At 40.5% G+C, this 14,044-nt stretch overlaps 1 protein-coding gene across 8 annotated transcripts in view; it reads right to left on the bottom strand.

Moving 5' to 3' along the window:
- LOC127427498 (myocardin-like) overlaps positions 1 to 14,044 on the bottom strand; it is a 212,819-nt gene that overhangs the window by 119,831 nt on the left and 78,944 nt on the right. For 5 of the 8 annotated variants that reach the window (XM_051675148.1, XM_051675152.1, XM_051675155.1 and 2 more), the window contains exon 2: positions 1,548 to 1,694. In XM_051675148.1, the coding sequence (XP_051531108.1) occupies positions 1,548 to 1,653 (106 nt within the window). In that variant the 5' untranslated portion in view covers positions 1,654 to 1,694. Of the gene's footprint in view, positions 1 to 1,547; positions 1,695 to 10,224; positions 10,293 to 14,044 lie in introns of those variants that run through there. The other 3 variants (XM_051675151.1, XM_051675156.1, XM_051675149.1) reach the window with 2 other exon arrangements.

Below are 14,044 nucleotides of genomic sequence, written 5' to 3'. Positions count from 1 at the left end.
GTCATTCCTTCTACATTACTTTTATTCATTTCCACACATGAGTAAAATGTCAGAATATCAGTTCATAAATGCTTATTTTTTTCTCTGTTCCTCACACAATGCTATTTTATGACATCAGAACACTTTTGCTATAGCGCATGATTTGATAGCCACATACATTTTAACATTTGCATTACATAAATAACTACATTTACAAGCTTATTCCAGCATGTTTAGGTTGCGCGGTATAGCTCATTTGATAGTGCATTGTACTTGCAATGCGAAAGACCAGGGTACAAGTCCAACAAAGCATACTCGTCGTGGCAAAATCATGCGCACAAAGCGATAACAGGCTGGGTGATCTCTCTGCGTCCTATCATATATTCCATTTCCTGTCAAGGAGCATCAATATAAATGAAGACAGCCCATTTATAAGAATTTGGTTGTGTAAATGGGCTGTATGCAATGCATCCCCTGCTCTGTGACTGTAAGTCAGCTGCACCGCTCGACTGTGATATATGTGTTGTATGTGATCTCTATAGGTCTCTTTGGGACTTTTAGCTCTCCTTCTGCTTGCCCGTGTCTAACCTGCTTGAAATTCGCTTTGTTCCACTCCCATTGTTCATTATTTTGTAATGTATATTTGTTGTATGTTTCTTTGTTCAATGTTTTATGTTTAATTCTGTACAGCATCCTTGAGCTTTGAAAGGTGCTATAGAAATTAAACATATTGTTTTCATAATTAATTATATTGATTTACTGAAATACAAATCATGGCTAGAATAAAAAGTGGTCGTTGGCTCTATGATACCATCTGCTGGTGGAATCTTCAAACTGCAAATGCAAGAACTTATTTAGGAGTTTAGACTTTGCACTGAGAATAGACGTGGTTCTCAGACGGCTTAGCGCAATGACCTATTTATCAGGAACATAGGAATTTGCGCTTTGCGCCACTTTATTAGCATTTAATTCACCCACAGTTTGCGCACAAACAGTAACAGATAACGCAAAAACTTCCACCCATGCCCACTTGTGCTTTGTGCTGGCACGAAAATTGCGCTTAGAATTAGTGCTCTCACGAAAATTGGGTAAAACCCAGAGCCCTTAATCTACCCCTCACAGTCTCCTTTTCATTCATCTCAATATTTAAATATGGTGTGAAATGGGCAGCAGTAATTCATCAATGATGATCAAATTATGGAGAACAGGCATATATGCAGACATGTGGTGTAGTTGAGCAATCTTTCTGCATTTTAAAGAGTCAATTCAGGTTTCTGGATCACAGCAGTGTAGCTATGCCATATAGTACCAGTAAAGTATGGCAGACTGCGGTAATCTGCTACATCCTCCACCACCAAGCCCTCAGAGCCGGCCAACATGATGGGGAATTGCAATGTGCAAATTGAGCACTGGTTATTTGGGCCTTTTTTTGCACCGTTACTTGATTTGCATTCATTCTTTCGTGAATCGGGTGCTAAATCAACGCAGACAACATGTGCAAATAAACAAGGCTATCAGTGGCTGAAATTTTTAGTGAATCCCCTCCCACAGTGTGATGTCGCACTCACCATTGTTACGCTGTATGTGTGAGGAGGTATGGAGGTCAGGCTTCCTCATGTTGGTACAGTCATGGTCTGGACCGGCACAGTTCTGCTCTAGACTTATGGCATTCATTGCCCTGTCCACACTCCCCTTGCATCCTGATCACCCGCAGTCTGTCCACAGGCCAAAACACACACATCACAACACAAGTCAACTTCAACATGAGAGGGCAGCCACAGATAATTTCAAACTCACATCAAAATTATAGACTCATAAACTGACTGTAACTTTATATGACCGTTGTAGCTGACAAACATTTTAACATTTGTTGTGTCATTTACTGGCCTAATGCTGTTTGTGTTATAAGATGTTGCTGTAACCTTGAATCGAAGCCATAGAATTTGTTCCTGAAACAGACAGGACCATTCATTGTTGATTTTTCTTGAAATCTGTTTTAGTAAGAAGAGATTCAGCAGTGACCAGAGCACATCTGTTTGTTTACAAAGTGTAAGCTTGCTTAAAGTTCTCTGAATGCATGTCCCTTCCACCGCGACAGGCGAGCATTAATTTACTGAGCTTTAAACACACGTTCAGAATTCAGTAGCTTTTAGGGCCCCACAATGCGTCCCCGTGAAAAACAAGGCCTTAACTTTTCTTTACACAAGCCAAGTCTTCTCTATACACCATCTACAGAAACAAACTGCATAGGGCACTCCAAACATACATCTCTATTTTCTTTAATAAGCTGTGTTTTGAAAACCACTTAGATGTCATGGACATTAATAATTCCCTAAAAATGTCACAGCTTGTAAAAATACTTATGTTATCAAAGCCAGATTATTAATTTATTGCATATTTGAGAAGCCAAAAAGCCAAAGCAATGGTAAAACCTTTGGAATAATGGAGGTATTCGTCATGTACACACAATGTAGTAGGTACAGTACATTAGCGTTCTCAAACCTTTAGATTTTTTCCCCAAGATTCTTTCATGAATTTTCCATGAATTTTCCAGTTCCTCTATAAAAATAATTTTATAGATATACAAAGAGCAATTTATGTCCAATGAAATATGTTACAGCTAAACGTATCTAGAAAACATTATCTTCACAATACAAGTTTTGATTACTTTTGAAATGATTTACTATTTTAACAGTACTTGCCAATGTTTTACAAGTTGAGAATTGTTTTAAATTGGTTTACTTTCACCTTTTGTGACTTAATACAAATATAAATGTACATTAGCCCTGATCGCCTGCTTGGAGTGTCACAATTTCAGTAGAGGCGGGACCCAAACACAGAGTGAAAAACAAAAGTTTTATTAACACAAAAGAAACAAAACAAATATAAACTACCCCGTAGGGGAAAACACAAAGTCCAGCGCTGGAAGCCCACTGAAACTGGGCTTGGGCAGATGCACTGGGAACAGAACCGACAGGACCAAACAGGTTAACAAGGAGGGCAGGTGTAACAAATTAACTAATAATGGGCAAACAAGGAGCCGGAGTATGACGCAGACTGAGAGACAGAACAAAACAAAACCACGTGCTCTCACAAAACAGACACCCGAATGGCACGAGCGCACATCACCAAGACAATAAGGCAATATGCGCTCATGCCAACCGACAGATAAGATGAAAGAATGCATGGCAACGGCAATAAAACAATGCCATGCATTCTCCATGCCTCCATGGCCGTGGACGCTGGCAGCGGCAGGGGAACAGCCTCCATGGCCGTGAACGCTGGCAGCGGCAGGGGAACGGCCTCCATGGCCATGAACGCTGACAACGACTGGGGAGCCGGGGCCCTTCTTTGCCTCGTCCTCTTTCGGATGGTCAGAAGCAGTATTGCGGGAATGGCCGCTGCCTCCTGGTGGTCCATTGCGGGCTCCTCCGCCTCATGGCGGTCTGCTGCAGGCTCCTCCGCCTCATGGCGGCCAGCAGCAATGGGCTCGGCCGATGGACTGGGCTTCCTTCTTCTCCACTTCCTCCTTTGATTTGCGGAGGCAGTGGCTGAGGCATTCACTTCCGTGTGGGGGGTGCCCTTGTCCTCGGGTTGGGATGAGGACTGGAAGTCCTCCGAGGCACAGGCTGTGATAAACTCCTCCCATTTCATGGTGAGCCTGACTGCCTCAAGAATATCTCCACCCTCACCCTAATCTGGGACACAAGATTTAATGGGCTCATTCAGACCTGCCCAAAAGATATTAATTAGGCAGGTCTGATTGTATCCCAGACCCGAGGACATTGACAAAAACTCTAGGGCATACCCCCACACGGACTTGTCCTCCTGCCCAACCCTGCACAGCCTCTTCACGTGCTCAGCATGCAGGTGAGCAGGAGAACCTGTCAAAAGAAATTATCTGCTGGGTCCATCGTGGCCAGTTCATTCTGTCACAATTGCAGTAGAGGAAGGACCCAAATACAGAGTAAAAAACAAGAGTTTTATTAACACAAAAGAAACAAAACAAACATAAACTACCCTGTAGGAGAAAACCACTGAAGCTGGGCTGGGTTAGACGCACTGGGAACAGGACTGTCCGGAACCGACAGGACCGAACGGGGAAAACCAGACTGACATGAACATGAAATAAGACAAACTTGCTCTGGACAGCACACACAAGGAGACTAAAATAGGGAGAGAAATCAAACAGGTTAACAAGGAGGGCAGGTGTAACAAATGAACTAATAAAGGGCAAACAAGGAGGCGGGGCATGACGCAGACTGAGAGACATGAGTCAAACAGAAACAAAACAAAACCACGTGCTCTCACAAAACACAGACACCCAAATGGCATGCGTGCACATCGCCAAGACAATAAGGCAATATGCGCTCATGCCAACCGACAGATAAGATGAGAGAATGCACGGCAATGCCAATAAAGCAATGCCATGCATTCTCACACAAGACAAAGCCTGAGCGTACATCGCCAGGCAAACACCAGGTGACGACACAAGACACGACACCTGTGCAAGAGTTCGGCCACACACAAACCCGACACCTCAGACCGAATCTCAGCACAACGTGAAGACAGCTCGCAACCCGGGTGCGCAGGGCAAAGCGAGCGCAACGCGCGGTCGTGAGAGACAGACACAGATTATTGACACGTGCATCCCACCAAGGTGACATAAGCGCAATGCACTCACGCCAATAAAAATAAGACATGGAACATGAGTGTCTGGATCCTGAAACCGAACCAGGCAGAGAAGTCAGGATCCAGACACCATGCTCCGGACATGAGATGCACTGCAGGGAAACCACAACCGAAGCCGTGCACTCACACAAAGACAGAAGACAAACACAAGACAGACACAGAACAATGATGTCACGAACCTGTCTTACAAAAACCTGGAGTGACAGCACTGTGACATGGAGTGTCACGGACTGACCATCACGCAGGATTTGTGAGTCAGAGGAACAAAGTTTTGATCCAGGCTTTTAGTATACATGCTTCAGAGGAAGATATGAGTGCTCCAGAGTAAGAAAACGCTAGATTTGCGCAATTGTTTTTGAAAAAAAAAGAGGTTTGTGAAATTCAATCTGTTTAAAGGAGATATCAGAATATTTGCAGATGGTATATTATAGATGTTTTATAGATATTTATTTTTATAATTAGACAAGACAGCTAACACTTACTGAGAACTGTTGAGCGAGCGAGCGAGAGAGAGAGAGAGAGAGAGAGAGAGAGAGAGAGAGAATGAAACACGCAAGCACTTTAAACATCAACGTTAAACAAAAGCGGTGTGTGCGTTTGTTCGCTGGTTATGCAGTAATGTTGTCAGTAGATCATTGTTCGGTTCTTAAAGGGATAGTTCACCCAAAAATTTGAATTCTCTCATTATTTACTCACACTCATGCCATCACAGGTGTGTATGACTTTCTTCAGCAGAACACATCTGAAGAAAAATAGAAAAATCTCAACTTAGTAGGTCCTTAAAATGCAAGTGGATGGTGATCAGAACTTTGAAGCTCAAACCCCACCCCCCCCCCCAAAAAAACAGAAAGACAGCATGAACATCATCCATACGACTCCAGTGGTTAACACGTTCACAAGAGTGCTGAGTTTTCATGTTGGCATGTTACGGATGTAATCTCACATTTTTCTCTCTGTTGAGACATCCTGGATAAGCACACAAACGCACCACTGTGAAACACATACAGATACAAATACAGATCTAACCAAAACCAATGGAGCTTCTGTATAGCATTCCTCCTCCTCAGTTGTAAACAGTGCTGCTCTTCTGGGCGTCACACATGCATCTGTTCTCGCGTGAACATGCCATGCATTTACGTCATGCGCATACTGCTGCTTACTAGAAGCGATCATTTATAGTTAAATTAATTTTATTTCAAGGACCTACTGAGCTGAGATATATTTCTATTTTTCTTCAAATGTGTTCTGCTGAAGAAAGTCATACACATCTGGGATGGCATGAGTAAATGAGAGAATTTTCATTTTTGGGTGAACTATCCCTTTGAATAAATTGAAAAGCTGGCCAGTATTGAGATCGTTTCTCATTTTTGGAAAGGGGTATTTACTGTGTGTGTGTAGCTGTAAACTAAAACCTATTAGCTATTTTTATCAAGCCATTCGACATGTCCCACCACAACTTAGTCCGGATGGGCACAAGAAGTTAGTGTCCAGGAATAAGTGTTCAGGAATAATAGCCCTTTCTGTCCTGCTCTCTCCTCCTCACAGTTTTCCGACTGAGCACTATTATGCAATGATGTAAAAGTAGCAGTTGATGTCTTGCTGTGTAGGCATTCATGCATTAATGAACCCTGTGTGACGTCACACAGTTGCAGATGTGGAGAACGAGACATTTTTGCAGCTTGGTTTCAATAAATGCCTTTTTTTTTTTTTTGCTTTGGGGAGGATGTTTTGAGTTCTGAAACTTACAATATGTTTTCATAGCACAATTAACTCTCATATGTCAAAAGATCAAGATAATTTAATTCCTCATGTCATGACCCATTTAAAGCTAAGCAGGGCTTGACATTAACACCCGCCCTCCTGACAAATGCGGGTAAAAATCAGCAATGGCGTGCAACTCTAACTCTTACTTCACTCTTACTTGCCACTTTGGCGGGTGAGGTTTTCAGGGTGTTTACCTGCATAAGAAATTCTGTGAATGTCAGGCCACCGAAGCAAATACATTTATATGCAACTTGCATTCAGTGCTTTATAAGCAATAATATTCTTCTAGTCTGAAATACAAAGGCAAATCTTTTGCGCTGCGTGACTGAAGCCTGGTTTTTATTTGAGTGTGGCGCAAGCCAACCACTTCGTTCTATCCTGTCTCTGAAGAGCGCGCACCAACCAGCTTCACAGAAATAGGATGGCGCAGAGCTAATCACGTGCTGGATTTCTCCAGGCTTCCCTCAATATTGCTGTACAGATCAGATTATGTAACCCATTAGAAATTTTACACAAATTTTTCTACATTACAGCTCTTTGAAGGAAATCAGACATCTCAAATGGCTAGACAGCCTCTGACAAGCAGGGGCTGCCTTAGGGTCAGTGGACATCCAGGGCTTAGCCTAGAGACACCCATGTATGCATCATAATACACAGGATATATTTTTAAAAGTTACATCGGCAAAGAGTCCGTTTTTACATCAAGTAAATCTTTCATTATTGTTTATTAAAGAATACAAAACATAAAAATTATGCCCGAGTATAAAATGAGTTGGATTAAAAACTTTTCAGATCTACCAACTGCTTAATTCCACCAATATAGACAATCATCCATAATCCTCCTTAAAGATACTGCTCAATGCTACTATAATTTGTAATCAAACTAATTATTTCAGTATTCTAATACATTTTCTCACTAAGACAAGTGCACACCTACGAATGTCTGTCTAAAGGTTATAAAAACATTCAATCAGAGGCTTAAGCATGGTAAGCCCACCCCTAGTGCCGCGCCTGCTGACGAGTGAAAGGGATAAACAGTACTGTGGGATGTACCATTGCCGACATAAATGACAAGAATTTTCAATCAACACATCATCACTCTTACTAAAATGTATCACGTTAGACTATCTATATTAACCTAACCACGGTAATGAGGAGCCATCAGTGGTCTTACCTGTGGATATGGCCTTATTATTTTAAACCCCACCAGTTACCTTTAACACTTTTTGTGGGGCAGGGAATTTTGGCTAGTGAAAATGATTCATGGCTAATGACTTTGGAACACCACTAGCCACAGTGGCCAGTGATCCAAAAAGTTATGTCAAGCCCTGCAGCACCTCTTGAAGACACCTCTACAGTTTGCACCAAAATGAGTGATATCTGCAGAAGCCAATTTCATAAAAAAAAAAAAAAAAAAAAAGATTAATTGAAAGGCAGTTTTATGTGGCATGTTTTCTTTCCTTTTGTCATTTAATCACCTACCACTTTCTTTCACTTCACCCCCTTTTTCAAACTGACCACCAGCTGAGTTGAGCGATGGCAAATTTTATGGGAGGTTTTCATTACTTTATTTATGTTGGGGTTATTCCAGGACTTCCAGGGATGAGTTTGTGAAAGAATTAGCACAGCAATTATTTTTCTCTACTCATTATAAGAGGACCTGTGTTGCCTGCCAGTGTCTTGCTGATTTTAGATATTAGTTGGAGGATATTTTATACTCTGCGAAAAAGAAAAACACTACCACATAAGCCCTTATAATCTTGAATACATGTAAAAACATACAGTATATCTCTCATAATTTTAAAATAGAATACTACAAATATATCTGTTGACTCATTTGTTAGATAAGGTTGCTGATCCAATTTAAATGTTTCTTAAAGGTGAAGTTTGTAATTTCTGCACCACTAGTATCACCAAATGGTATTTCAAAAATAATGACTGTTTTCAAACAGGTTTCCCAGACACTTCCCCATTTTTACTTTGGTCGAGACCCTACCCAAACTCATTCCATTGATTGAGCCCAATGTTGCTGTTTCGGGCTGGTCGGGATGTTGAAACAAACGGAGCAATGTTTTTAAAAGCGACCACAGAGCCGCAGCATTTACACTTTTTTTGGGAATCAACTTACGAATGGCTTAATTACAGTTGTGGCTACATATTAAACTGAGGTTGGAGAGAGTATTTCAACACTGAAAAAATTATATCACCTTTGAGGTATTTACCATTGTAATACTCTTCTGACTTTCCAAATTACTTTTCAAACTGTCTGCAGCTTTCTACAAAAATAAAATAATAATAATAATAATAATAATAATAATAAAATAAGAATTACATTTGCCACCAAAAACGTACCACCAAAAATCAAAGTTGAGTCAATATGACGTGTCGGCCAACAGATCTGATGACGGGCAATGTTTAAATGGGATGTTAACCCGCGCTTCTCAGTAATTATGCTTTTAACAAAAGAGGTGCAAATGGACTTAGAGGCATTATGAATTACCGAGGTGTAATTTGAAATCATGGCCACAGTGGGTCATGTAATCTGTTAGTAACAGATCATATTTACAGGCTGAGTTGTGCCCTCTATCCTAAAGTAAACAGACACAGGATTAGCTAAAAGGTGTAAGCACAATGAGTAGCGCACATCACCAAACAAGCTGTTAAATTACTTTTTAACAGTGGATTTGGCAAGATTTAGAGCTTTTGCCATTCTGTAATAAACAATGGCATGGGTATATTGAAAATATTTACTAATTCTACAAAGTGACTTATGACAACATTGGCTACTAAACAGAATGTCATGAGTATTATGGCGTCAGGTACCATGGACTGTATAAATACTCTCTGTACGCTTGTTTATAGGAAAGCCCCATCTGGCTTTGGCTAGCAGAGGCAGACATATTGGTGACCCCAGGTTTTTCAAATGGAAAATATAACACAAGTGTTTGCTAAGCTGAGAGAACTACAACAGTTAACTGTCAAGTGACAGACAAGACACTGTTGTAAAAGACCACTCAGACAGAGTGTTCAGATCTCTAAGAACAATCTGCATAAAAATCCAAACATATAAATGCGTACATATTTCAGATAATAATCATAAAAACTTTGTACTATATTTGAGTGGAGGCTAATATATAAATCTTCTCCAAAGCTATTCAAATGAACAGTATAGGTACACTACTGGTCATACAGTATATAGTTACATATGTATACAGTACAGTATACAAGGGCTGTCAATCGATGACATTTTTTAAAATCAAATTAATTACATGACATGCTGATGAATTAATCAAATTAATTGCAATTAATTGCATACATCACTATTTGCTGAAAAAGGCCCCCATATAAATATAATTAATATAAATAATGCATGATAATTAAACTATATATAAATTGAATATGTAGGGCCTACAATAAATATTTAATACGGATTGAAATTCAGTTTGAAATAAATTGGATTATTGTGGCAGATGAATAAATCATTAATTAGATTACAAAAGTGGCTTAAGAACTCAATATATTGTTTGTTTCATTATCATATCATTGAGCAAGCCTACAGTTGACAGCAATCGTTTTTGCATTGAGTTCGTCAGTGTGTCCAGTTCTCACGGTAGCCTACGCTTTCTTACGTTCCGTCTGCGCTATTTACATGTGCATGACAGATGAGTTTGGAGCGGCTCACTGATATTCAGCGTCATAAACGCCATATTTTCAGGATCAAGTTAAATGTAGTGGAAACTCTGAAACTCGAGTCTCAAGAGCGTCTTCATTCTGTTGTGTTTTGCCCACCTGTTTCGCTTCCTTCTCCTAAGTGAGCGGTTCTCATTCTGTGGCTGCGCTGCTTGTGAGGTTTGTTGAGGCGCGCTGCCACCTATTGATGCTGCTCGTAAAAACAGATGTACTTAAGGCTTGAATATACGTAAGTGGGCATGAGTAATTGCGTGAATTTTTTTTAACACGTTATTGTTTATATCATTAATCACAGTAAATTAACCTGTTAAATCAACAGCCTTAATATATATATATATATATATATATATATATATATATATACTTACACACACACACACACACACACACACACACACACACACACACACACACTGGCAGCCAAAAGTTTGGAATAATGTACAGATTTTGCTGTTTCGGAAGGAAATTGGTAGTTTAATTCACCAAAGTGGCATTCAACTGATTAGGACATTACTGTTGTAAAAAAAAACAGCACCATCACTATTTGAAAAAAGACGCCCCATTTCCAGCAGCCATCAGTCCAACACCTTATCCTTGAGTAATCATGCTAAATTGCTAATTTGTTACTAGAAAATCACTTGCCATTATATCAAACACAGTTGAAAGCTATTTGGTTCGTTAAATGAAGCTTAACATTGTCTTTGTGTTTGTTTTTGAGTTGCCACAGTATGCAATAGACTGGCATGTCTTAAGATCAATATTAGGTCAAAAATGGCAAAAAAGAAACAGCTTTCTCTAGAAACTCATCAGCTTGAAATTGCCAAAAAACTGAAGATTTCATACAAAGGTGTACACTACAGTCTTCAAAGACAAAGGACAACTGGCTCTAACTAGGACAGAAAGAGACGTGGAAGGCCAGATGTACAACTAAACAAGAGGATAAGTACATCAGAGTCTCTAGTTTGAGAAATAGACACCTCACATGTCATCAGATGACAGCTTCATTGAATTCTACCCGCTCAACACCAGCTTCATGTACAACAGTAAAGAGAAGACTCAGAGATGCAGGCCTTATGGGAAGAATTGCAAAGAAAAAGCCACTTTTGAAACAGAAAAACAAAAAGAAAAGGTTAGAGTGGGCAAAGAAACACAGACATTGGACAACAGATAACTGAAAAAGAGTGTTATGGATCTTAACCCCATTGAGCATTTGTGGGATCAGCTAGACTGTAAGGTGGGTGAGAAGTGCCAGACAAGACAGCCACATCTATGGCAAGCGCTACAGGAAGCGTGGGGTGAAATGTCACGACAGCTAGAATGCAAAGGATCTGCAAAGCTGTCATTGCTGCACGTGGAGGATTTTTTTGATGAGCTCTTTGAAGTAGTTTTTAAAAAAAAAAAATTGTAATATAATTTTACATGTTGTTAATGTGCTGACTATACATTGTGATCAGTTGAATACCACTTTGGTGAATAAAAGTACCAATTTCTTTCCATAAGAGCAAAATCTGTACATTTGGCCACCAGTGTATTTGTATATACACTCACTGGCCACTTATTAGGTACACCTGTACATCTACATATTCATGCGATTATCTAATCAGCCAATCGTATTGCAGCAGTATAATGTATAAAATCATTCAGACATGGGTCAGGAGCTTCAGTTAATATTCACATCAACCGGTCACATGACAGCAGGCGAGGATTGGATGTGTGAACGGCGAGCTCTGCGCACTTTGCTAGTTTTAATACTTTTTATGACATAAACCAGTGAGATTCGATACACTCTGTTCCATAACTGTTCTAGGAGGACAATATGTTAAAGAATTCAAAATATTTGGGCTCTGAAGACATTAAAATACACTTATGTGCTCAAGCAGATGCCCTCGAGCAGGCCGCGGGCCTGGGAGTTGACTTGGTTGGAGAGGTGCGGGAAATGAGGCGAGAGATGCTGAACATGTTGGCAGTGCTGAAGAAGGTTGTTGCTGACTTGGAGGATCTTGCTGTGATACGTCGATCGATCACTGCCATGGAGGCGAAGTTCACTGATGTGGTTACAAAAGTGGGGGATGTCGAGAAACGGATCGATTACCTGGAGTCATCGGAGAGGGAATTATCTGCTAATCCACTAGCAACCAAGGTGGATTTGGAGCATGTCTGGAAGAAGTTGGTGGACATGGAAAACTGTATCTGGCGGAGTAACGTCCGTATCGTTGGAGTCCCGGAGGGAGAAGAGGGACAGGATACAGTAAAATTCCTGGATGGGCTCTTTCCGAATCTGCTCGACATAGCAGGCCATAAGCTGGAAATCGAGTGAGCTCACAGAGTTCCTTCTCAGCGATCCATGGAGGGAGACAGGCCCCGATCAATGCTGGTCAAATTTTTTAGATTATCCGATAAAGATCTTGTGTTACAAGGAGTAAAGGAAGGCTTTCTTGGAAGAACCACAGCATTTTCTTGTTCCCAGACTTTGCAAACTTGACAAGAGAGAAATGTGATCGATTCAAGGAATGCAAGAAACTTTTACATCAACAGAAGGTTGCTTTTGCACTGTTATTCCTGGCAAAATTGAGAATAGATGCTAAGGATGGCCGTAAAACATTAACATGCCCACAGCAAGCGATGTCCTTCATAAAGTCAATGGAGTGAATAAGCCATCTTGTTGTACTCACGTTGTAGCTGAGTAGACTGGCTCACTGAACATTCACTTGACTGTTTGGGGAATCTGCACGCTTTTTTGTGCCGGTTCCACCTAGTGGCTGGAATTTGTTTTCTGGAGTATTTCTTGCAAAGTCATTGGAGTGAGTGGGTCGTTTGCTTGCACTCATGTTGCAGCCGAGTGGACCGGCTCACTGAATATTTGCTTGACTGTTTGAAGAATCTGCATGCTTTTTTTTGTGCTGGTTCCGCCTATCAGCAGGAGTATATTATGTGGAGTTACACACCTTCAGGAAAGTTTTATGGATGAATCTACACACTTTTTGTGTTTATTCCGCCTATTGGCTGGAGTTTGTTTTATGGAGTATTTCTTGCAAAATCATTGGAGTAAGTCATTTGCTTGGACTCATGTTGCAGCCAAGTGGACCGGCTCACTGAACATTAGCTTGACTGTTTGATGAGTGCTTTTTTTGTGCTGGTTCCGCCTATCGGCTGGAGTTTATTTTGTAGAGTAACACACCTTCAGGACAGTTTTTTGGATGAATTTACACGCTCTTTGTGTTTATTCCGCCTATTGGCTGGAGTTTGTTTTATCTTTTGCTGTGTAATTCTGTCTCACAAAATTTGTATAGAAACACCGGACTTGAGCAATCCGATGGCAAGGTTGTTGCGGGAGCTCTCGTAGGCGTGCATGGACTGTTTGAGTTTGGAGGGATGGATGCCAGTTGGCGCTGTTGTGCACGGGGTTAATGCACAGGTTTTTCTTTTTTCTGTTTGTTTGGTTCTGGGGGATGTTCGGGTTTTGAGTGTTGCACTAATGTTGGAATGTGGTCTTTATAATCTTGTTTTTGACACACAATCTATTTTTTCTTATATGTCAAAATGTCAAATGTTAATATGAGCGGATTGTCTCTCTCCATGTGGAATGTGAATGGGTTGGGGCACCCCATAAAAAGAAGGAAGGTTATTTCTCCTCTTAAGTGTAAGAAATATGATATAGTGTTTCTTCAAGAAATGCACCTTTCTCCGCAGGAAGCTGAAAAACTTGGAAAGATGTGGGGTGGGCATTTGTTTTTATAGTGCTGGCTCGAGTAAGAGCAGGGGAGTCATTATACTGATATGTAAACACCTACAATTCAAATGTACCAAACAGAGTAAAGATAAATTAGGAAGAGTCATTATTGTTTTAGCTGAAATTCAGGGACAAAGTCTTCTTTTGGCTAATATTTATGCACCTAACGTTGATGATCAGGGTTTTTTT

The sequence above is a fragment of the Myxocyprinus asiaticus genome, chromosome 36 (assembly GCF_019703515.2).
Source record: "Myxocyprinus asiaticus isolate MX2 ecotype Aquarium Trade chromosome 36, UBuf_Myxa_2, whole genome shotgun sequence".
In the NCBI taxonomy this organism is placed as follows: Eukaryota; Metazoa; Chordata; class Actinopteri; order Cypriniformes; family Catostomidae; genus Myxocyprinus; species Myxocyprinus asiaticus.
Note: the sequence above shows the minus strand (reverse complement) of the source record. Positions and strands in the feature narration are given on the sequence as shown.